The sequence below is a fragment of the Triticum aestivum genome, chromosome 7D (assembly GCF_018294505.1).
Source record: "Triticum aestivum cultivar Chinese Spring chromosome 7D, IWGSC CS RefSeq v2.1, whole genome shotgun sequence".
Taxonomy (NCBI): Eukaryota; Viridiplantae; Streptophyta; class Magnoliopsida; order Poales; family Poaceae; genus Triticum; species Triticum aestivum.
In genome coordinates, this window is record NC_057814.1 from 537,324,649 (window position 1) to 537,347,288 (window position 22,640).

At 46.1% G+C, this 22,640-nt stretch overlaps 2 protein-coding genes across 3 annotated transcripts; one reads left to right on the forward strand and one right to left on the reverse strand.

Annotated features, from left to right (window-relative positions):
• The first annotated feature begins 1,778 nt into the window (after positions 1–1,778).
• LOC123171255 (ethylene-responsive transcription factor 1-like) lies at positions 1,779–8,355 on the forward strand. Its single transcript, XM_044588837.1, has 6 exons — positions 1,779–1,835; positions 2,227–2,568; positions 4,942–4,995; positions 5,952–6,005; positions 6,352–6,727; positions 7,679–8,355. Exons 1-6 carry the CDS (start codon positions 1,779–1,781, stop codon positions 8,353–8,355), a joined length of 1,560 nt encoding a protein of 519 aa, XP_044444772.1.
• A 694-nt stretch (positions 8,356–9,049) lies between these two features.
• LOC123167942 (probable LRR receptor-like serine/threonine-protein kinase At2g23950) lies at positions 9,050–13,311 on the reverse strand. Of its 2 annotated transcripts, XM_044585798.1 has the most exons (11): positions 13,073–13,292; positions 12,854–12,986; positions 12,700–12,771; positions 12,454–12,597; positions 12,265–12,336; positions 12,105–12,164; positions 11,880–11,986; positions 11,481–11,612; positions 11,043–11,405; positions 9,849–10,240; positions 9,050–9,745 (listed from the first exon to the last, which is right to left on the reverse strand). In XM_044585798.1, exons 1-11 carry the CDS (start codon positions 13,179–13,181, stop codon positions 9,383–9,385), a joined length of 1,947 nt encoding a protein of 648 aa, XP_044441733.1. In that variant the 5' UTR covers positions 13,182–13,292; the 3' UTR covers positions 9,050–9,382. The 2 variants fall into 2 exon arrangements, with proteins under 2 accessions (XP_044441733.1, XP_044441734.1); XM_044585799.1 differs by having other exon boundaries at positions 11,043–11,612; positions 13,073–13,311.
• Between the last annotated feature and the right edge of the window lie 9,329 nt (positions 13,312–22,640).

Consider the following 22,640-nt stretch of genomic DNA (forward strand, 5'->3'; position numbering starts at 1 on the left):
CCGTTCCAGCACCCTGCCGGAGGGGGAATCATCTCCGGTGGCCCTATTCATCATCCCGTCGGTGACCACGATGAGGAGGGAGTAGTCCACCCTCGAGGTTGAGGGTTTGTACCAGTAGCTATGTGTTTAATCTCTCTCTCTCATGATCTATATCATGGGCTTTGTTAATATAGTCGGATCATGGGCTTTGTCTTGTCGGATTGAATATTCAAAGATGAGAACACATGATATATATCTTGCAATATGAATACTTGTGGTGAAAATTGGGGTATCTTATTGATTCACTTGACATATGTTATGGCATTCAACTCGCGGATTCCCGTGGTGATATTGGGGTAATCTATGCATAGGGGTTGATGCACATTTTTCTCCGGTAGAAACTTCGGGGTCTCTTTGTAGTTCTTTGTGTGGACTGAGCATTATGAATATGAATTTGCTTTGGTGTTATCTTAGTACGAACTCTTGATTAGATCGATCGGAAAGAATAGCTTGCGTTATTCTAGTACGAACTCTAGGATAGATCGAACGGAAAGAATAGCTTTGAGATGGTTTAGTACCCTACAAGCAATATCTATCTTTTGTTCTCCGCTATTAGGAACTCGGGAGTGATTCTTTATTACACTTTGAGGGATAATCATATGATCCAACTATGTTAGCACTGTTGAGAGATTGCACTAGTGAAAGTTCGGACCCTAGACCTCATTTTTAAGCATTGCAATACCGTTTTTGTGCCTGTTTAATATTTGTTACCTTGCTGTTTTATTTATTCAGATTATAAAAATATGTTTCTACCATCCATATTACACTTTTATCATCATCTCTTCGCCGAACTAGTGCACCTATACAATTTGCCATTGTATTGGGTGTGTTGGGGACACAAGAGATTTCTTGTATTTAGTTGCAGGGTTGTTTGACAGAGACCATCTTCATCCTACACCTCTCACGGATTGATAAGCCTTAGGTCATCCACTTGAGGGAAAATTGCTACTGTCCTACAAAACTCTGCGCTTGGAGGCCCAACACGTGTCTACAAGAATAAAGTTGCATAGTAGACATCAGTGCTCAATCCCAGTGACAGAAAGGGACATGACACATATTTGTATCATTGTCGTTAAGGATAAAACGATGGGGTTTATTCATATTGATTGAGTTTACTTTGGCTATGTCATGTCATCTTGCTTAAGGCGTTACTCCGTTCTTTATGAACTTAATACTCTAGATGCATGCTGGATAGCGGTCGATGTGTGCAGTAATAGTAGTAGATGCAGACAGGAGTCGGTCTACTTGTCTCGGACGTGATGCCTATATACATGATCATTGCCTTGAATATCGTCATAACTATGTGCTTTTCTATCAATTGCCCAACAGTAATTTGTTTAGCCACTGTATGCTATTTTTCAAGAGAGAAACCTCTAGTGAAAACTATGGCCCCCGGGTCTATCTTTATCATATATCAAAATCCAAAAATACTTTGCTGCAATTTATTTACCGTTATTTTTATTTTGTATTTTTGTTTATCTATCTACCATTATCAAATTTGATCGTTGCAATTAATCGACAAGGGATTGGCAACCCATTGTTTGCGTTGGGTGCAAGTATTTGTTCTTTTGTGTGTAGGTGATGTTCACGAGGTCTTGTGTGGTTCTCCTACTGGATTGATAACCTTGGTTCTTAATCGAGGAAAATACTTATCTCTACTGTACTGCATCATCCTCTCATCTTCAAGGAAATGCCAACGCAGCTCACAAGTAGCAGGAGCGACGCAGCATGCCCTCCTCATGCTAGGGTTCAACAGACCCACGCCGGCCATTCTTATCGCCGCCGCCACGGCCTCGGTAAGCACTTACTCGTCAGTCGTTCGCCCTCCACAGAGGCAGTCACCAAGATGGTCCACAACACTGCAGACGGGCGGTCTCCATCCATCGCACGGCCATGGTGCGACCCGCTTCTCCACATCACCAGACGACAGCGTGATCGTTCCTGCAACCCCCGCTCTAGAGGCCAGCATCAAACCCCCCCCCCCCCCACTCCCGCTTCCAGAACCTACCTGGTGCCTTTCACCCATTGCACGACCCCTCACTTATACATGGGCCCTCCGACGTGCCCCCTTGCCCAGGGGGCCGCCGTCGACCACCATGTGTATATGGGAATGTCCTCTTCTCAGCCTGCCAACCTACAGACCCGCTCCACCAATTCATTAAAAACTCTGCCCATTTACCAATTCAGGCGAGGCTCCTACCCCACAATGACTATGATGAGGTACTAGTGGCCATGTGTGGCGGGGCGATCCTCGCGGACCTCAAGCCGTCCATGGTGCCTTGGAGGGTGATCCAGACAATGTTGTGGCCCGAGAAGAGGAGGCCCGGTAGGGGCCGGTGCTTCACGAGGCTCGACGGATTTAGGGTCGGGCTCGGGGTGGAGGACGATGATGTGGATGTCAAGGAGTTTAAGGTCGACATTAGGGAATCCGACTTGGATGTCGGGCGGGGTGGGGTGGCTGAGGAGGATAATGGCGCGAGGTTGTCGAGAGCAATCCATTCACCGCCGTCAAGAGGTCCCTCTCTAAAGGTATTGGCCCCATGTCGCTGAAACCGGTTTTAATCCATGTATTAGGAATAATTTTCGTCCTTGTCTTGTAGAAGATACTGTAGTATCACATTTTCTCATTTTTAGGTAGGACATAGATGTTTGAAACTGCCTATGGTTAAATTTTTGACGGGGTTAAATATTTGCTTATGTTGTTAAAGATTTCAATATATTCTTAGATCATAGCCCAAGCCGGAGCTGGGACCTGACCTCCTGGCCACGTCCGGGGCATGACATCCATGGACACATGTGTAGAATATTGTAGTGAACCACAATAGGCCCATCGCCTAGTGTGAACCTGGCTCCTCCCTTGATTATAGGTAGCACCATACCAAATAAGCCAACCCGCAAGAGGGGTTTTCTATTTTTACGTGGTTTCTACTCTTACATTTCCTGGTTTCATGCGGTCTAGGCATGTACGTTTTCCGATTTCAGATGATTTACACTCTTTTTTTCTCAAAGTAGAATGGAGACACAAATTTACGTATTGATCTGCAACATAATTTATGCATCAACCAACCCAGAAAGACCGCCCCGAAGTTACCTTTTGCCATTGTTAGTTAGGATACAAGGTTGGAAACCACGTAATATATAGAAAGTTCTTGGATATTATTAAATTTTTCTGTTTATGGTTTCACAATTTTTATGCTATTTGAGTATAAAATAATCAGGTGTAGATTTTTTACCCAAAACTATGTTTTGGCCAAGAGTTGGTGCTTGATTCATGCATCAGCCGTCACATCCTCTCAAAAGAAACAAAACTGCTCTCAAAGTATTTCTTCTCGGTCTCAAGTAAGACGCACAAAATCGTGAATCAATGTTGCCACGTTATTTCACATTTTTTTAAATCTCTATATACATGATTAGATCATGAACACATTATAAAAAAGTTTTAATGTTCATACAGATTCATTAACTAACTGTATAATAATGCTAATGATTGCACATACTTGATAGTAAGTCAATCAGGGTAAGTAGATATGTATGATTTACAAGGATCATAGACTTACAGAGTCATTTATAAGGGGATATTGGTTGAATACTAGCAAAAGAGTCAGTGTGTTGCAACGCGTGAGAAAATAACACATGTTCTTAACCCAATAATCATGAATCAAGACCCTAATAGGCCCACGTCTTTATTTTCACATGGCATCATATTTGTGTTGTCGACGGTGGCCTTAGTGCCCATACAACGAAAACGCGTTTGTATGTGGTTAGTCCTAATGCGTCTCTTTCTCTCTCTCTCTCTCTCTCTCTCTCTCTCTCTCTCTCTCTCTCTCTCTCTATCTATCTATCTATCTATCTCTCTCTCTATCTCTCTCTCAGGCACACTCGCTCAGAATAAGATGAGAAATATGTTGTTTTTCCAGCGAGTTTTTTCAGAGGTGTGCATGAGTGGTTATCGATGTTTTCTTTCCTCTCAATCTAGTCTTAATGGGTGTTTATTTGCAATTCGGATCGTCGCCGGCACGAAAAAGACCGGATCGTGCACTATAGATTAAGTTTGCACCAAAATAATATTTTAGAAATATTTAACTGCTAAAAATAACATCATAAAGATTCTACACATTTTTCTAATCAAATTTGATATATAACATGTTAAAATCGGAGTTACGGCCTAAAAGATATGGATAATTTTATTTTAGATAAACTGCAGATTGATTAACTGAAAAGTCATGAGGTTTTCTGTTAAAACGATAAAAAAAGATTCGGCTGACTTACAGATGGACGGCGGGTTGATTATCTGAAACGCTAGGGGGTTTTCTGAGAAAATGCAAAAAAACAGTTTGGTTGTGACTTAAACGTGTATTGTGGGTTAATTTATAGAAAATAGAGGGTTTTTTGCAAAAAGTGTGCGATGGATGACGAGAAGCACTTCGTGCTTTATTATTAGGTAAAGATTAAGTAAGATACAAGGTCGATGTCATGTTCATTTTAAAACGAATGTTAGATCTCCATATACATGGTTAGCTCAAGAATGTGATGAGAACATTACAATGCTAACTTATAATTCATATAATTATCGCATAATAATGTTAATGATTGCACATAAAGTACATGCTAGTAACTTAATGGAGTAACTGTATTTTTCTTTGAGAACAACGGAGTAAGTAGCTACGAGTGACTTACAAGAATCTTAGAGTTACACACAATCATTTATGAGAAGATTTGGATTAAACGTTCAATTGGATGAGCTCGCCCAATAAAGAAGCGAGTACGACAATAATAGAGTCATACTACAGGTGTGTAGTACGATCTTGAGCTAACAAATGTCGTAACTAGCTATGAGTGATTTGTAAAGATCTTAGCATTACACACAATCATTTATGAGAAGATTTTTGGTTAAACATTCAGCTCAATGAAACTCGGACAGAGATGTACTATACTAGTAGTACAGTGGTACTACAGGTGTGTAGTACATTCTCGAGCTAATAAATGCCATAACAAGGTATGAGTTATTTACAAAGATCCATTACAAACAATCATTTATGATAAGATTTTTGGTTAAACGTCCGGTTGAATGAGCCTATCCAATAAACCTAGATGAAGAGACTACGACAACAGTAGATTCATACTACAGGTGTGTAGTGTAATCTCGAGCTAGTAAATGATGTAACTAGCTATGAGTGATTTGCAAAGATCCTAGCATTACACACAATCATTTATGAGAAGATTTTTGGTTAAACGTTCAGTTGGATGAACCCATCCAATAAACCCAGACGTAGAGTGTACGACGATAATAGTACAGTCGTACTACATCGCGTAGTGCCATATTGAGCTAATAAATGAAGTAACTAGCTATGAGTTATTTGCAAGGATCTTAAAATTACATACAATCATTTATAAGAAGATATTGGTTAAACGTTTGGTTGGATGAATCCGTCCAATAAACCCACATGAAGAGAGTACAACAACAGTAGAGTTGTACTACACGCATGTAGTACAATATTGAGCTGATAAATGGCATAATTATGAGTGATTTGCAAAGGTCTTAGCATTACACACAATCATTTATGATAAGATTTTTTGTTAAACATTCGGTTGAATGAACCTGTCCAATACAGTAATAGTACATTTATAGTTTTATACTATAAGTTTGTAGTAAAATATTGAGCTAATAAATGATGTAACTAGCCATGAGTGATTTGCAAATATCTTACATTATACATGATCATTTATGATGAGATTTTTGGTTAAACGTTCGGTTGAATGAACCCGTCCAATACAGTAATAGTACAATTATAATACAGGTGTCTAGTACAATATGTATAGCTAATAAATGACGTAAATAGCCATGAGTGATTTGCAAAGATCTTAGCATTATACATGATCATTTATGAGAAGATTTTTGGTTAAACGTTCAGTTGGATGAACCTGGACAAAGAGTGTATGACAGTAGTGGTACAGTCGTACTACATGTATGTACTACAACAATCTTGAGCTAATAAATATTGGCTTGCCTCCAAATAAACAAAGTCAAACATACATCCATCTGTTCATTCGCGAGGCATAATACAAGAAATACCACTTCTCCCATGGACAAGCACGCAAGATTCACCGAGTAGAAACACTCACTTTCGGAACCTGCCTCGTGCGTTCCTCCTGTCGCACGGCCTCTCGCTAACGCGTGAGCCCCACCACGCGCCCTCTTGAACCATCACACAACCACAACATATATAGGGGACTGGCCTCGCCCCGACCTGCCAACCCACACCTGCTGTCTTGCTTCATTAGAACCTCTGCCCATTTACCAATTCCGGCTAGGTCCCTTCCCCCAACGACGACTGCGACAAGGTACGAACAACCATCATGTGCGGCAGAGCATTACTCGCGGACGTCAAGGTTCCCGTGGTGACGCGGAAGGTGATGGAGGTCACGGTGTGGCCCGAGAAGAAGAAGCACCGGCGAGGAGGTGGCGGGGGTCGGCGCTTCACGGGGCACAGCGGGCACAGGGGACTCGAGCTATACAACGAGGAGGAGGACTTTGAGGCCGATTTTGAGAAGTTCAAGGCTGACTCCAGGGACTATGACCTGGATCTCGGTCACGGTGGGGTGGCTGAGAAGGACGACGATGATGAGGAAGTCGAGATCAAGCCCTTGGTCGCCGTCAAGAGGTCCCTCTCCCATGGTATCAACCCTGGTTCGCGTGGACTAGTTTTTAATATGCGTATCATTACCTTTAGTGCTTGACTATGTATTACGACATTCGTCTTGGTTTATTAGTCTCCATCGTATTTTGGGTCAAATTTTAACAAACTAATTAACTAATAAAATATTAATGCATGTCGTAAAAAAGATATTGTTGGATTCTTATTTGAGTGTAGATTTGATATTATTTTTGCTAAGTTTAACTTATGTATTTGCTGGTTAAAATCGTGGTAAAAAGTATGACCTAAAAATGCGAGGGGGGCTAGTAAGCAGGATAGAGGTAGTAGAAATAGGAGATTATGTGATTGGTTCGAGAACAGTTTGGTCGTTCGATTGGGTGGTAAGAGAAATTTTGCAGGGATTGTTGTTGGAAGGCTATGTTTCGGTGGTGTTACTCTTGTTTGTTTAGTGATTTTGGATTGGATGTGCTATCATGGAGTGATTTGGGTGACGAGTTAGGCTTTTCCATCTCTGTTGTGTTCGGTTGGTAGGCTATTTCTACCGAGGTCTGGGCCTCTAGAATTGTTTCCTTGTTAGATAGTTGTAGGTGCGTTAGGAACCGAGGATTGTTCTATGCTTGATTCATTTATCAGTCTAAATGATTATTCTACTAATCATTGAATCAGACTGAAAAAATATCCTTGATTCTGCATCGTCTATAATGCAATTTGTAGATTAATAATTGCGGAATGATGTCGAAGGTCTATAACATGAGGTCTGTTTATCAGAACCCTGGATTTTTTATTAAGTTGTGATTTTTATTTTTATTTATTTGTTTTGTGGGTGACTCATGATGCTTTCACTCGAACTCGACTCATCATGGTTCAGTGTTCATTACGATCATTTTATTTTACATATAAATTCATGACAAAATTATTTACTATTTGTGAGAAATTTGTCCGTGTTGGTCCCTCTTAGCATTGACATTGATTTTCCATTGCAGATGACTTAAGCACCATGCCTACTGCTAGTTTTGACGGTCCTTCAGAAAGGCCAGCAAAAAGGAAGAGAAAGAACCAAATCAACGTTATCCGTCGGCGCCCCTTGGGTAAGTGGGCTGCTGAAATCAGAGATCCTAGCAAGGGTGTTCGTGTCTGGCTCGGTACTTTCAACAGTGCTAAAAAAGCTGCAAGAGCTTATGATGCTGAAGCACACAAGATCCGTGGCAAGAAGGCCGAGGTTAACTTTCCAGAGGAACCAACAGGATCTGCTGACTTTGCATCAAACCAACCACCTGTCCCTGCAATGAACTCTGCTGCCCCTATTGAAGTTCCTGTAATGGATATCTACTCTGACCAGGGAAGCAACTCTTTTTGCTGCTCTAACTTGGACTGGGAGTATGACACCAAGAGTCTAGATATATCATCAATTGCTCCCATTTCTACCATTGCTGAAGGAGCAAAATCTGCGGTTGTCAAGAATAACACATATAACTCATTGGTGCCTCTTTTTATGGAGAATAATGCTATCAATTTTGAACCTTGGATGAGATATCTTATGGATGATAGCGTGGATGAGTTGATTGATAGCCTACTGAATTTTGATGTGCCTCAGGATGTCGTTGGCAACATGGACCTTTGGAGCTTCGATGACATGCCCATATGTGGCAAATTTTTCTGAGGGATTCAAACCATGTATATCGGAACAAAGGGTAAGCCTTTGCAATTTGGATGTTCAGTATGAGGTTGATAATATGTTCATTACTTTGAACTTTTTGTTTCGTGTTTCAGGAATAAGACTATGGGAGATTGGGAAGCACTCTATTTTCACCTTCGGCCAACATATGCTTATGTTCAAGCTTAGATACGAAAGAGTTGCATCCCGTTTCTCTTTTGTAATCGACCCTTTCCCTAGTTGTATGTCTATGTGTGGCAGACATTTATTAGATTGATGAACCGTTGTATTTATCTTTTGTCAACTTTTATGTCGTCGCTATCATTTCTGAATGTGAACATCATGGATTTGTGTTCGGTTTGCTTTAATCTGTGTGCTTGACCGCTTTTTCCCTTTAGAGAATTATAGGGTATTGATGAGAGATGCTCTTAGATGAGTATATTTTCTCCTCTTGAAAAGTGTGGTTTTTAAGTTTTAACTGATCCCCTAAACATAACTCCCTGACTTTTTGCCAATCTTTCTAGTTTTAGTTTGCGTACTATATTTCAACTACATTTTTGCACACATATTAAATCCAAAGATAATAATTAAGGTCCACACAATTCACGAATATCACAATTTTAGAGTTTATACAAACCAAATTATTCAAATTGAAACGCACGGAAGGGTTCAAGTAAAGAGCACGATAAAAGTACAACTATGAAGTGCTATGGAGATGCCATTGATGCTCAACAAGATCATCTTGAGGTTGCGTATGAAATTCTCTGTTCTCGATGCTTGTGTGCGGAAATGGATCCCCGTAAAAGAGAAGCCAACAAATTTTCTTTACATCTTTCTAGGGAAAGCGAACGCTTGATCAGAAGCTACACATCTCGTCGACTAAAACTGAACATCTTATACTACTAGCTATGAAACTACGTACTAGCTAGCAACAAATCCAATCCCCATTCTCTCCCCCACCCCACCCCTCTATCTCTTTCTTTTCTCTCGAAGTGCTCTGAATTTGGCTGTTCTTTCTGAACATGCAGCGCCGCTACCTCGGCCCTGACAGCTCCATCTCCTCCGCCATGTCGACTGACCGCGCCTCGTCGCTGCCGAGGCTGCTGCCGCCATTGTCATGGTAGTCGTTGAAGGAGCCCCACCCGTTGGGGTCGTTGCGGTGGTCGTCGCCAAGGCCGTCGCGCGGCGGCCGGTTGGTGGCCTCCCATTTGTCGGCGAGGCCGTCGCCTTCGAGCATCCGCACCACCTCGGCCATCCTCGGGCGGTGGGACGGCTGGAACTGGGTGCAGAGCAGGGCGACCTGCACCATCTCGGCCACCTCGATCCTGTCGTAGTGAGGCCCCAGCTCTTGGTCGACCAGCAAGTCCAGCATCTTCTCCTGGTGCACCTTCCTCACCTTTCAAATGAACAGACCAAACATATATACTATCAGATACAAAATGCTTTGGTGTTGAGCGTCAATGGAGACAAGAGTAGAGATGTATGGGCTTGGCGCTTACCCAGTCAAGCATGACGCCCTTGTGGGTGAGGCTGAGGCCGGAGCCCTTGCCGACCTCGAGCGCGCGCTGGCCGGTGACGAGCTCGAGCAGCAGGACGCCGAAGCCGAAGACGTCCGTCTTGTCGGAGGACTGGCCCGTGGAGAGGTACTCGGGGGCGATGTGGCCGACGGTGCCGCGCACGGCGGTGGTGACGTGCGAGTCGCCGTGGTCGAGCAGCTTGGCGAGGCCGAAGTCGCCGACGACGGCCTCGTGGTGCTCGTCCAGCAGCACGTTGGCGGCCTTGACGTCCCGGTGGATGATCTTGGGGTCGCACTGCTCGTGCAGGTACAGCAGCCCCCGCGCCGCCCCCACCGCGATCCGCTTCCGCGTCTGCCACCCCAGCGCCGGCTTCCCTGCAACATACACGCCAAACCCCAAACATCATACATACATACATACATACATACAAGTGGAGACTACGGCGCGCGTACTGTACATACGTTCCCAAGGGTACCAGTCTACGTGCCAGATACAGTAGCGTAGCATGTAGATAATGCAGGCTGCAACAGCGACCAGACACGAGCTGGTAGTACTAGCTGTGTGTGTGTCTGCGTGCTCTGCCGTCTGCCCTGCCCTGCCCCTGCCCTCCCTGTCGCGGTTGCAGCGAGCAGGCCGAAAGGAAGCATGAAACAAAACGTAATCCTGGGCTGCGCCTGCGCCCTAGTACTACGTCTACGCCCCCGGCCGGGACCACGTACGTATTCATGGTCATGGGGTGGGACATGGCATAGCGCCGCTCAGGCGGTGTCCGTGGTCGCGCCCTGGCGCCCGTGCCCGGCCGTAAGTGGCAGTGAAGTAACTGTGCTGGAGCACCGCTGCCGTAGTCATGGTGCAGGGGCGTGCCGGGCGCCGCGGCAGGCGGTCAGGATGCGGACAAAACGTGAGCGCGGTGGCCTGTCTCGCCTGAGCGGCGCTCTGCGTGGGCGGGCCACGGCCGGCAGCGACAAGTACAGGGCGCGGTGGGCGCGACCACGCCTGAGGCACTGACTGGCATGCGCAGGGCGGGGCTGGGCGGACTACGGCCTCCCATCCCATGCATGCATGGTCCCCCGCCCGCGGACCGCCCCGTCGATCTCACTCTCGTTCACGGCCACCGGCGCCAACGTTAACGTGTATGTAATGCATCGGTGCATGTCACGTACATACGATACGTACCTCGGAGGCGGGCGGCGACGGAGCCGTTGGGCATGAAGGGGTAGACGAGGAGGCGCTCGCCGGAGGCGGCGGCGCAGAAGCCGAGGAGGCGGAGCAGGTGGCGGTGCACGGCGAGGCTGATCATCTCCACCTCCGTGCGGAACTGCGCCTCCCCGGACGCGCCGCTGGGGTCCTTGAGCCGCTTCACGGCCACGGCCGTGCCGTCGGCGAGCCGGCCCCGGTACACGTCCCCGAACCCGCCCCTGCCCAGGATGTTCCTGGCGCTGAACCCGTCCGTGGCCGCGTGCAGCTCCCGCAGCCCGAACTGGCGCACGTTCCCCAGCCGCGCCGCCACCCCGCCCTCCAAATCTCTACCACCTTGCTCTGCATCCAATAATGAATCATTGACATGATAATATGCGTGACAGAGGAGGATGATCGACGGCGGCGCTTGCTTACCGAGGAGGGAGGGGCAGCGCTGCCGGCGCCGGCGGCTCCAAAGAAGACAGGACACGGCGAAAAGCAGCAGGGAGGAGGCGCCCAGGCCTGTCCCTACTCCCACTCCCACCGCGCCAGCCTTTGACCTGCTCCCTGCACACACAGGAATGCCCAAACAAAATTAAACGTTGATGATCCCCAGCTCAGCTCAGCTGCTGTCCCCACAGTACGGGAGGAGAGACGTCTGCTCCCAATCGCAGTCGCAATCGCGCGCTACAGGGCAAAGGAAAGTGGGGTGGAAAGGAACGGAAGACGGAACTCTCGCTCTCGACCACGCACTCCCAGAAAGCAAAGCAAAAGCAAAAGCAGCCACGACTAGACAGGCAGGGGTAGCATAGCAATGGATAGAGGTGTGCTCACTGCTGCTCGGGGTGGACGTGGATGCCAGCGGGAATGGCCCGGTGGCCGGAGCCAGCGCGGCGGCGCAGTCGACATGGCTGCCGCAGATCATCGGATTGCCCACGATGCTGCACGTATGCCAAGACACAGATTTGGTTAGTTAACAGGATATACTACTACAGTGGCGATTGGTCTGGGGTGGCAGTTCGAATTGAATATGAAAGTGAGTAGAGGAGTGCAGCATACTTGAAGGTTCTTGTGGGGAAGAACGGGACAGGGCCGGAGAGGTTGTTGTAGGACAAGTCCCTGGGGACACGAGCAGCAACGGGCGTCGGATCATGGATCAAATTCAACCAATGGAAGAAGAAAAGGCAAAATGCGGGGGTAATTTTGTACTGTAGCTTACAGGAAGGAGAGCTGTGGGATGCTGGCCAGCGACGCGGGGAACGGCCCCGACAAGCTGTTGTTGTTTAGCCTCCTACGCCAAAAACACACAGAGACATAAGCACCTACTAGTAATTTAACTGTTCAACATTCCATGAAGTGGTGGTAACAGTAGCGAGGAGTGTAGTGTTCTATGGGGTGGCTCACTCACAGGTACCGGAGCTTGGAGAGGCGGCCCAGCGTGCCGGGCGCGCGGCCGGAGAAGCGGTTGTTGGAGAGGTCCAGCGTCTGCAGCCTCGGCAGCGCGCCCAGCTCCGGCGGCAGCCGCCCCGTGATGTTGTTGTTCTGCAGCAGCCTGAAAATTACTCACAATCGACCCATCCATCAGCGTGTCTGAACTCTGAAGCGCACACAAGCAAGCAAGCAAGAAACAGAGGGCCTGTGGATGATTACTCACACTTGCTCAAGATTAGTGAGGTTGGCGATCCTCCCGGACAGGGTCCCCGACAAGCCCTGGCTGGGCGCTCCCCTGAAACGCGGCCGCACGAGACCGATTAACGGAGCTGTGAGAAGGAAGAGGATACCGGGGGGGAGGGAGCGACGGAGCTTACAGGCCAATGACGAGGTTGTGGGGGGAGCAGGTGATCATGGCCCAGCTGCAGGGGTCGACGGAGTCCTCGTCCCAGTTGCTCAGCACGCCGTGCGCGTCCACCAGCCCCTGCTTGATGGCCACCAGCGCCATCACTGCACGTGAGCCCGCAGCAGGTGATTAAATTAATCCACCACGACGGCGATAAGCAGCGCCAAGAAGTGCGTGAGAAGACGAATACCTTCGGCGTTGAGAGGCTCCGAGGAGAATGCGAGGAATGGGGCGGCGGAGAGGAGGAGGAGGACGACGACGACGGGAAGGAGTGGAGGGTCAGAGACAGAGGAGGCCATCGGAGCGGTGGGGGGGATGATGGAGGCGAGAGGCGCCCGAGGGGGAGAGTGAGAAAAGCGTGGGAGGGAGCGGAGCAGAGATGATGGGGGTGGCTTCGCTTTGCTTTGCTTTGCTTTGCGTCGCTGCTCGCTTTTTCTCGTCTCGTGTCGTGCGACGGTGCAAGGGAGAGGGAGAGAAAGGAAAGAAAAGGCTGCATGCATGCGATTGCCATGGCATCTTTCGTTCGAATATCGATGGAACGAAAATGATCATTCATGCCGTGGAAACTGACGGGTGGGGCCGGGGATGCTGGCCGGCTGATGGCTCTGTTTCGGAGTTTGTGTGCTGTGTGTTTTCCTTTCTGGTCCTGGGTGTTGGGGGCTGGAAACGGACCTTTTTTTTGGGTTCTTTTTCCTTGTTGGGCGTGGTGTTGTTGTGTGAGATGAGGTGGTGAGATGGTCATGAGTGCTTGCTCGGGAGGATGAGTGGAGCCGATCCGTGGATGAAACATGTTGCAGGGTGGTGGTGATCATCGTGTCATCGTCTGAAAGAAAAGAAAGGGTAGGTGCTGCAATGGTGCTTGTCATTTTGTCAACACGTGTCATGTACCTTCACACATCTATGTATAAATGGCTGGAAAAACCTCTTTATGGGTGCAATTGTAAATGGATCTGGGAAGCAAAATCGCCTCTCAAAATCCAGATCTTCTTATGGCAAATGGCACAACATGTGGTGCTTATCAGAGCTGTGATGAGAAGAAAAAGAATGGCCGGGGAACCCTGTGTGTTCCTTCTGCAACAATGTTGAAACAGTATTCCATCTGTTCTTTTCTTGTCCTGTGGCACGAGTAGCTTGGAGGGCTATTGGAGTAGTCCTGGGGACTGAGCTCTGCCCTAATAATACATGGCAATTCTATGTGGGGTGCAATATGTTCTTGCCTAATGGATCTAGATTCTATACTGATGGAGGTGCTCTCTTGGTGATTGGTGCTGAGTCGGCGTCGCTCAGCAGGCGTCTGGCTGCTGGGGTTGCTGTGCTTTGTCAAGGCTTTCTTATGAGCAGGCGTTATCTGTGCTGGGAAAAATGTTAGCTGGCCTCACTTTTGTGTTCCCTCCTGGTTTGTAATAGGTTTGAACTAAGTAGGTGCTGTCAGGTTTTCGTCACATGGTGCTCCTCTCGATGACGGGCGAGCATAGTGGATTTCCTGGCAGTGTGTTGAACTCGCTGCCTCCTTTCCTCTTCCTGATTATGTCAGATACTATTGTATTTCCGTTTCATGCAAATGGAAAGGGGCATGCCCGGTTCAAAAAAAATGTACATTCACACAAGTTAGACTAGCTTGTGTTTATCATATGATCTCATAAACATGCTTTTATATAATTTTAAACCCCCTAAACTCTACATTATTGTGACGCACACAACCATTCTTGTAAGCAGGGTACCGAACAATTGCAACTATGACCGACTACTACACGATATGAGACTAACACATATGACTAAGTCGACTACTTCCGCAACGACGTCTTCGAGAAGGGATAAATCCCCTAGCGACATCGTTGCCATGTTCGACTGGAGATGGTCTGGACAATAGTAATTCTCATCCTGATTGCTGAGACCAATCAATGAAGACCATCACAAGAGCAAGTGTGTACCAAGTAGGCAACACCTTGAACAAGGTAACGACGCAACTTCGTCGCTTCTAAGCCCTGGCAAAAAATATCAGGACAAGAGTTTTCACTCCAAATATGTAGCGGTATTCCAATCAACATGTTGATGATGGATTGTTCGATAGTCACATCTCCTAGTATTCCATGCTAGAGCCAAAAGGTATAATAGCCACCTAAACCATTTTCATGTTACTTTTTTTCTTCTATGTCATCATGCCACCATTGCATTGCAATAATTAAACATGATCATGATAATCGCAATAATAATTTTAATATGGCAAATTATAAATAATATTTCTATTATTTATATTATGCATTTTATACCACTTTGTTCCTTTTTGCCCTTCAACACCAAGACTCACTCCCAAATTTTGCACCTGGTGTTCTTTAGTCAACAGAGGCGTACACCAAAAATTCAGTAATGTTAATAATAGGACATCATACTTTTTAACCATGGAAAATCTAGTGTTAATAATCATACCATAAAATGAAGTGAACTCAGACGTCGGATTTTAACCATGGCAAATATTTGACATCCATGCTAAAGGAAATTGCCATAACTACGATCGGTTTGCCATGCTCAAAGATGTTCGATTTGTAGCGAAGTCCTAATTTGGGGGTGGGTGGGTGGGGGGAGCTTTGAAATATGTCAAAGAGGCCACATTCAATTCTCAACTCTTTTAGAATTTATTTGGCTCTTCATATAGTTTCAAAACCCTTTTTTTATTTTTTATTTTAAAGGAAATGAAATATCCTATCCTAATTCAACCCAAACAACCCATTAGAATATTTGACGTGTAGACCCATTACCTCAACAGTAGTAGGCCGGCCCAGCTCCACCTAACCCACTCCGCAGCCCAGTCCATGATTAACCAGCAGGCCTTGATATGCCTCAAACGTATCTATAATTTATTAGTGTCTCGTATATGTTTATATCATTTTGTCGTAGTTTTGGCATCAATTTTATTATTTTCTAGACTAACTTATTAACTCAGTGCTCAGTGCTAGTTGCCTTTTTCTGCATGTTTTTGGACTTTCAGATAAATCAATTTCATGGAGCTGCAAAAATTCCAGAAAAAGTTTTGTGCCAGGAAGCTTCCAGAGTACCTAGGCCCACATGGGGTAGCCATATGGGCCCCAAGAGGCCAAGAGGTGGCCGTGTGAGCCACCTGGTGCTCCTTTCCACCGCCTCTCGACGCATATATTTTTTGTTCGCCCTAAAACCCCTAAATATCGAGGAGCCATACCTTTCCGCTGCCCCTCTCTGTTCCAAACAAATCTAATCTGGAGGCCTTTTCCGGTACAGTGCCAGAGGGAGAAATCATCTCGGTGGACATCTACATCAACCTATCTTCCACCATTATTGTTCGTGACTAGTTTCCTTTGGACTATGGATCCATAGCAGTAGCTAGACGCTTTTCTTTCCATGGTTTCTCAATGCAAAGATCAGACTATGGATCCATAGCAGTAACTAGATGCTTTTTTCTCCATTGTTTCTCAATGCGAAGATCACATGAGCTTCCCTACGTGATAATGATCTCTTTGATGTCATTTTTTGATGTGTTTGTTGTTGTGTAATTAATTATCATTTTATTTGCGCTCAAGATCACGAAGAATTCCAATTTTTGGATTAAATCATAGTGGTGACTGAAAGATAATAATAAAACAAAACATGCTAGGGCTAAAGGTTTCACCTACATCTGTGTGTTTGCGCTCAAGACCTTATCCAGATAATCAACATTGCAATGGTAAACATTCTTACATATATATTTTGTCTACGTGTTGTTGTGGAACATGCAGCCAAACAACCCCATGACCGACTACTATCGAATCAAGGTTCTATTGTCCAACCAAGACCATTCCGCACAATGGGACACCTCAGTTATTAAGGACCTCAAATCCCTGAACTGGGAGTTGGAAGCACCTTTGTCAGAATTTACAATTGAACACGATGCGGGCGATGCAACTCAACAAGTAGAAGGTTGAACTTTGGTGGTACACTACAGGAGAAACTTTGGTAGTTTACCATGGCTTGATGTTATAGTTGTCATGCGAAAGCCGTTGAGCAATGGAATCTTTGGGGCACATTTTCAAAGAAGAAAGGAGATAAGAAAAGCATCAATCCAGGTCAAACTACCACAAAATTAATAAAGCGGGAAGGTTTGAAGAGATGTCTGGCATAAAAAGCTTTTGAACCTCCTTTTGAAAGCTTCTTCAATCAAGTTACTAAAAGTCCCCCGGGCTAGACAAGTCTTTAGCAAAACTAGGTGCTCTTTGTATAAAGGAAGGGCAAAGTCAACATACCAATCCCTGTTTCAAAATTGGAAGAAGCAATAGGAGGTTCCCATCAGAAAGGCATAGAACAATAAACTCTCTTAAAGCTTTCCAGAATTAGTCTTTCGCTTGACTTGGCTCAACAGAGGTCATGTCTCGATCCTAGCGTGAAGGGACTACTCATACATCGCGAATAAATCACAAGCAATAGACATTGTAAAGATTCATACTTGCAGATGAACTATTATAAGTCTTACAATGCTGCTTATCGTGATGTACTCTCGATTACAAGTTTCATGCTTAATGGAGATGTAGGCTACGGTGGAGATGGCGGTAGTCAGCCTAGCGGCTCTGATGAATGTTTATCACGTTCCGTCCTCTGGCGGTGAAGGGATTTTCTCTCCTTTAAGTTTAGAGCTCTTTTACAGTACCCCTAATTATATATAAGCCGTCCATTTAGTCAAATCCAACGGATAATGTTCACTGGTACTCCAACCTAGTATCAAAGGTGTACCGACATCAAAAGTTGTGGAGTACCGTTATCTTAAGGGTAAAATGGTACCATGGACAATTACGTAGGGTAACTGCTGCAATTTTAGTTATGAACACAACGTGGATTGCATCATTTTCTGACTCATTTTTATCAAAAGATCATCACAATAATTAAACCCTAAGTTTATCAACTGGACCCGCTGGCGAGACGGCTGCCAGAGACCTGTAATTACTTTCTTTTTGATAAGCGATCCATGGCAAGAGAACGAGATGCAGAGTTGCAGACCTTGAGCACCGGAGAATCAAAACCAATGGGACAGGTGACAAGTATATGCACTTAGGGTCGAATCTTACTAACAGCAAGCGACTGCAAACATCAATTTAATTTCAACCAACGAACACCAATTACGGAAGGAGCAAAATCGATTATGTAGAATTCGGGCGGTGCGCCGGCGTGGCGGCAGCGGCTGAGACGATAGTCGAGCGAGAGACGAGGGGGTGATCCAGATCAATCGGCGCTTCCGCAGCCACCAAGATGTACGCATCAGCGATCTTGCATGTAAACCGAATTTAGGCACAAACAGCGCAGACGGGTGAAATGGGTTTTTGGGGCGCCTCCTATGAATAAGCCAAAGACACGTTCACAGAAGTAGTCAGCCATGACGTCACATAGTAGGTGGCAGATGGTATGAGCGTGGACATCCATGCTTGTACCACACACATCGTCTTCTCATCCCACTGTTGCGAGCTCATGTTGATCGGAATTGACCTTCACGCCAAATATACTTCCTTTATGACTTGATTTATCACCTAAAATAGCTCATTTATGTAGGAAATAAAATAAACAAGGATATTTACAATCCTTTTTTAATTGTTAGTTATTAAAAGACAACTCGGAGTGATTATCCCATAAAAATATGAGAATATTCGGTTTAAACATGGCAATAGAAGTGAAAATTCACTCATCAATTTTTACGCAACATGGATGACAGCATAATTTTCGGATCGGCTCATTTACTCACTTGGCATAGGAATAGTTTCAGTCTCATATGACTTTATTATTGGCATTATATTGCCTCTTTTACCATGTTGAACGATTAGGTTGATTGTGTGCATTTTTGCTACGCAGTGGCCAGATGTCGTTCATCATGTTTTGTATTTTTGTGTGTGTGCGCGCGCGCGTGGAATTCATGCTTTGTATTTATTATGAATTACTCTGTCTCATAGTATAAGAGCGTTACACTATACTAGTGTTGAAAACACTCTTATATTATGAGACAGAGGAAGTAATATACTTACATCTTTATCGGAGAAAAAAAACCCGGAGAAACCACTTGAGAAGCCGACAATGAACCATCGAGCACCTGTACCGGCCCTGCTTTAGCATTCACAAAACGAGGCCTACAACTTGATGGTCTTTTTGCTTCGAAGAACAAATGGTGGCTGCAAACACCATGAGTGGTAATCACCGGCTTTGGCATCGTTAACAGAGGTCAATCAGCAGCAATAATCCCGCAACACGGCATCACAGTTCAATGAAACATGTCCCCCCAAGCCACACGCACAGCACGCGTTTTGTTCTTTTGAAATATTGTTCGAGGCCGGTGGATCTTGATTCTTGAACCACATTATCATGCGTTAGCTGCGTACCATCAGAGCCCAACAACGGCATGCTCTTCCCGGTCTACGTGGCCTGGACATCATGACCAGGCTGCTGGACGACCACCGGCGTCGAGGGCTGCACCCCTACGGGTTGCATAAAACCAGGAGTGGTTGCCCTATACCCTCGTCCAGCTGCAGGGGCGCGGCCGCCGTCGCAGGCGGCATGGATATGTCACATGGTCAACCAAAGCAATCTCCTTCTTTTTTTGAGGGAGTCAACCTAAGCAATTTCATAAGCTTTCTGTTGAGTATCGTGATTATTAGAAAAGCTAGGAAAGCATATGATATTATTCTACCTTGCCTTATACTCAAGATGATTATGTACTCCTATATGTATGCCCACGAGGTTCAAGCAAGAAAGACAACAATTCCACCAAACATTTCTCTCCCTTATAACATGGTATCAGTTTCCGGGTTCTAAACCCTAGCCGCCGCCGCTTCCGCACCCGCGCGCCGCCCCGGGGGCGGTCGGCCTCCATGAGCGCCGCCGGGGGCCGCGCCGCCCGTACCTAGGGTTCGTCCGCCGGCCGTGTTGGCCGGCTGCCCTAGAGAGTCTTTTTCCCGAACCCTTACTCCGGATTTTCTCGCTCCCTCGCTGGTCGTTTTGATCGGCGTTTTTTCTTTTTGGTTTTTTGATCTAATTTTGATCGGTTTGCGTCGCCCGCCGCCACCGTCGACCCCCGTGCGCCTATACTCCAACACCAGCGCGACCGACCGGCCTCTTCACCAACCCGGCAGCCACGCGCGGCGAGGCAGCCTGTGCCGGCCATCACCGCCATGCCCCCAAGTTCAACGCGCCCCACCGCCGATCGAGCAACGGGCTGCCGCTGCATCGCTCTGTCGGGCCGCAGCGTCGCCGCCCTGTGGTTCTCCCTGTGGCTGCACCGATCCGCGCCGCCGCTGCGTCGCCCCTTCGGACCGTAGCGCCGCAGCACGTGGTCCCCGCCGCCGCCTTGAGGTTGTTCCCGTGGTTGCACCAACCCTGCATGCTGCCGCTGCGTTGCCCTTCGGAACGTAGTGTCGCGGCCCGCAGTCAACCGCCGCCCCGAGGCTGTAAGTGCATCTAGTGCCCCTTAGTGATTTTGGTGTATTGAAGACTTATAGGTTAAGGGACTAATGTGTTTATGAGTGTATACAGGTCTATAAGTCTATGAGGAGTTTGATATTTACAGAGAAAGTCGACCCCTAAAAATGAAGTTCTTCTTCTGAACACTTTGAAAGTGAAGAAATTGGTGTAACCCTGAAGACTTGGGATTCATACGAGGAACATGAAGCGTGAAGACTTTTATTTTCATAGTTTCATTTTCTCTTTCTTGAATCATAGGAAACACCGTACTGTTAAAGGGGGTCGAAGAAATACTAAGGAAAAATTTCCATGTGATGCTCAGCTCAAAATCCTACACCTACCAATCCCTTTGAGTGAAGCCATTGAAAATCTCATACAGTTCAGTCAATTTCTACAGTGACAGAGACGAAGTTCTTCTGGTCTCTGAGGAATTTGTTCTGACTGAGGAGTTAGGAATTCGCCAGTGCGGATTGCCTACACAGTGAGGAACATGATAGCCCTGAGGAATTTGAGCCTCAAATATCCGACCGTTGCTGTGCTACGCGCCAGCTGTCCCAAAATATCTACCCACCTAACGGTCATATCATTGAAGGACATTTATGTCTTATCATGGCGGGCTGCTCCCTAGGCTATAAATAGCCGCCCCCTACAACCACTAGCTGGTTGGCTGCTCCGAGAGAAACTGACACTTGTCATTTGAGAGCATCCCATCCTCCGAGGACTTTGAGCAAAAATCATCAAGTCAGGAAACCCAAACTCAAACACCTACAAACCCAAAGTGATTGAGCATCACTGAAGAGATTGATCCTGCGTGGATCCGATGCTTGTTACCTTTGAAGACGGTGCTTCTTCCAGACGGTTAGGCGTCATGGTCTAGAGCATCCAAGAGGAATTGTGGATCGCCGAGTGACTGAGTCTGTGAAGGTTTGGAAGTCACCTGAAGACTTATCACGAGTGATTGGGCGAGGTCTGTGTGACCTTAGCTCAAGGAGAATACAGTGAGGACTGTGTGTCCGGGACTGTGTGTCCTCAGGTTTAAATACCTAGCCGCTCCAACCAGACGTACAACTAAGACAACAAATGGAACTGGTCTACCAAATCATTGTCTTCACCAAGCTTACTGGTTCTATTTCCTCAACTCTTTTATTTCCTCATAACTGTGTTGTGCGCTTGTTCATACTGTGTTTGAAGACTTTGACTTAAGACTTTCTCAATTTCCTCAGTTCAATCTCTTCAGTCTGTTTGTCTTCATCCTGTGTTATCATGTGTTTACGCTTTCTAGACTCTGTGCTTGTCTTCATTTCATCATGATGACCATGCTTGTGTTCTGTTATGTTTACTTTTGAGTATTTATTCCGCTGCAAGTAGTTCTTCACTAAGGAATTTCCTCACCTGCAAATTCCTCAGTGAAGAATTCATGAAAATCCCCTATTCACCCCCCTCTATTCGATATAACGCACTTTCAATTGGTATCAGAGCAAGGTACTCCTTTGTTCTGTGTGATTTTGGTTTAACCGCCTGGAGTTTTAGTTATGTCGACCGCAGGTATGATCAAGGTCTCTGCTGGGTGTCCTACCTTCGATGGGACGGACTACCCCTACTTGAAGAATAAGATGCGTATGCATCTTGAGGCAATTGATAACGATCTCTGGTATGTTGTGGAAAATGGTGTTCCCTCAGTCACACCTTCTCTGAACGCTACTGACGTGAATAGATTCAAGCAACTCGATTCTCAAGCGAAGAACATCATATGTGGTCATCTGAGCAAAGGGCAGTATGGAAGAGTGAGTGCTTTGGAAACTGCCAAGCTTATCTGGGATAGGCTGTCCAAAGTGAATAAAGGAGTCTCAACACAGCGTGACTCTCGAGTTGACGTTCTTCGCAATCTCTTCAACCGCTTCAAAAGACTCGACAATGAAAATGTTCAACAAACCTTCGATCGCCTCACTGACATCTCAAATGAGCTTCAAGCACTTGGTGCCACTGACATCACCGACCATGAGGTGGTGAAGAAATTGCTGAGATCGCTTGATTTCTCATTTGATACTCTGGCACTGATGATACAAGAGCGTGCTGACTACAAGTCACTTGATCCCGCTAATATCCTCGAGAGGCTAAATACTCATGAGTTCCAGCTTGCTGAAAAGAGAGATCTCTACGGTTCGAGCTATGGCAGATCACGTGCCCTGAAGGCCAAGGCAGTGTCTGAATCTGAAGATGAAGATTCTGGCAGCAACCTTGGTGATCCTGAAGAACTGAGCCATGAACTAGCACTGCTCGTGAAGAAATTTCTGAAGTTCTCAAAACGTGGTCGCTTT

Coding starts and splice junctions, on each gene's coding strand:
- LOC123171255 (XM_044588837.1), top strand. CDS start 1,779: ATGCTAGGGTTCAACAGACCCACGCCGGCCATTCTTATCGCCGCCGCC. Junction 2,569..4,941: donor CAAGAGGTCCCTCTCTAAAG/GTATTGGCCCCA, acceptor TTAAACATTCAG/CTCAATGAAACTCGGACAGA. Junction 6,728..7,678: donor CTCCCATGGTATCAACCCTG/GTTCGCGTGGAC, acceptor TTTCCATTGCAG/ATGACTTAAGCACCATGCCT.
- LOC123167942 (XM_044585799.1), bottom strand. CDS start 13,181: ATGGCCTCCTCTGTCTCTGACCCTCCACTCCTTCCCGTCGTCGTCGTC. Junction 11,613..11,879: donor CACGTCCACCCCGAGCAGCA/GTGAGCACACCT, acceptor CTGTGTGTGCAG/GGAGCAGGTCAAAGGCTGGC. Junction 9,746..9,848: donor AGGGCGTCATGCTTGACTGG/GTAAGCGCCAAG, acceptor TTCATTTGAAAG/GTGAGGAAGGTGCACCAGGA.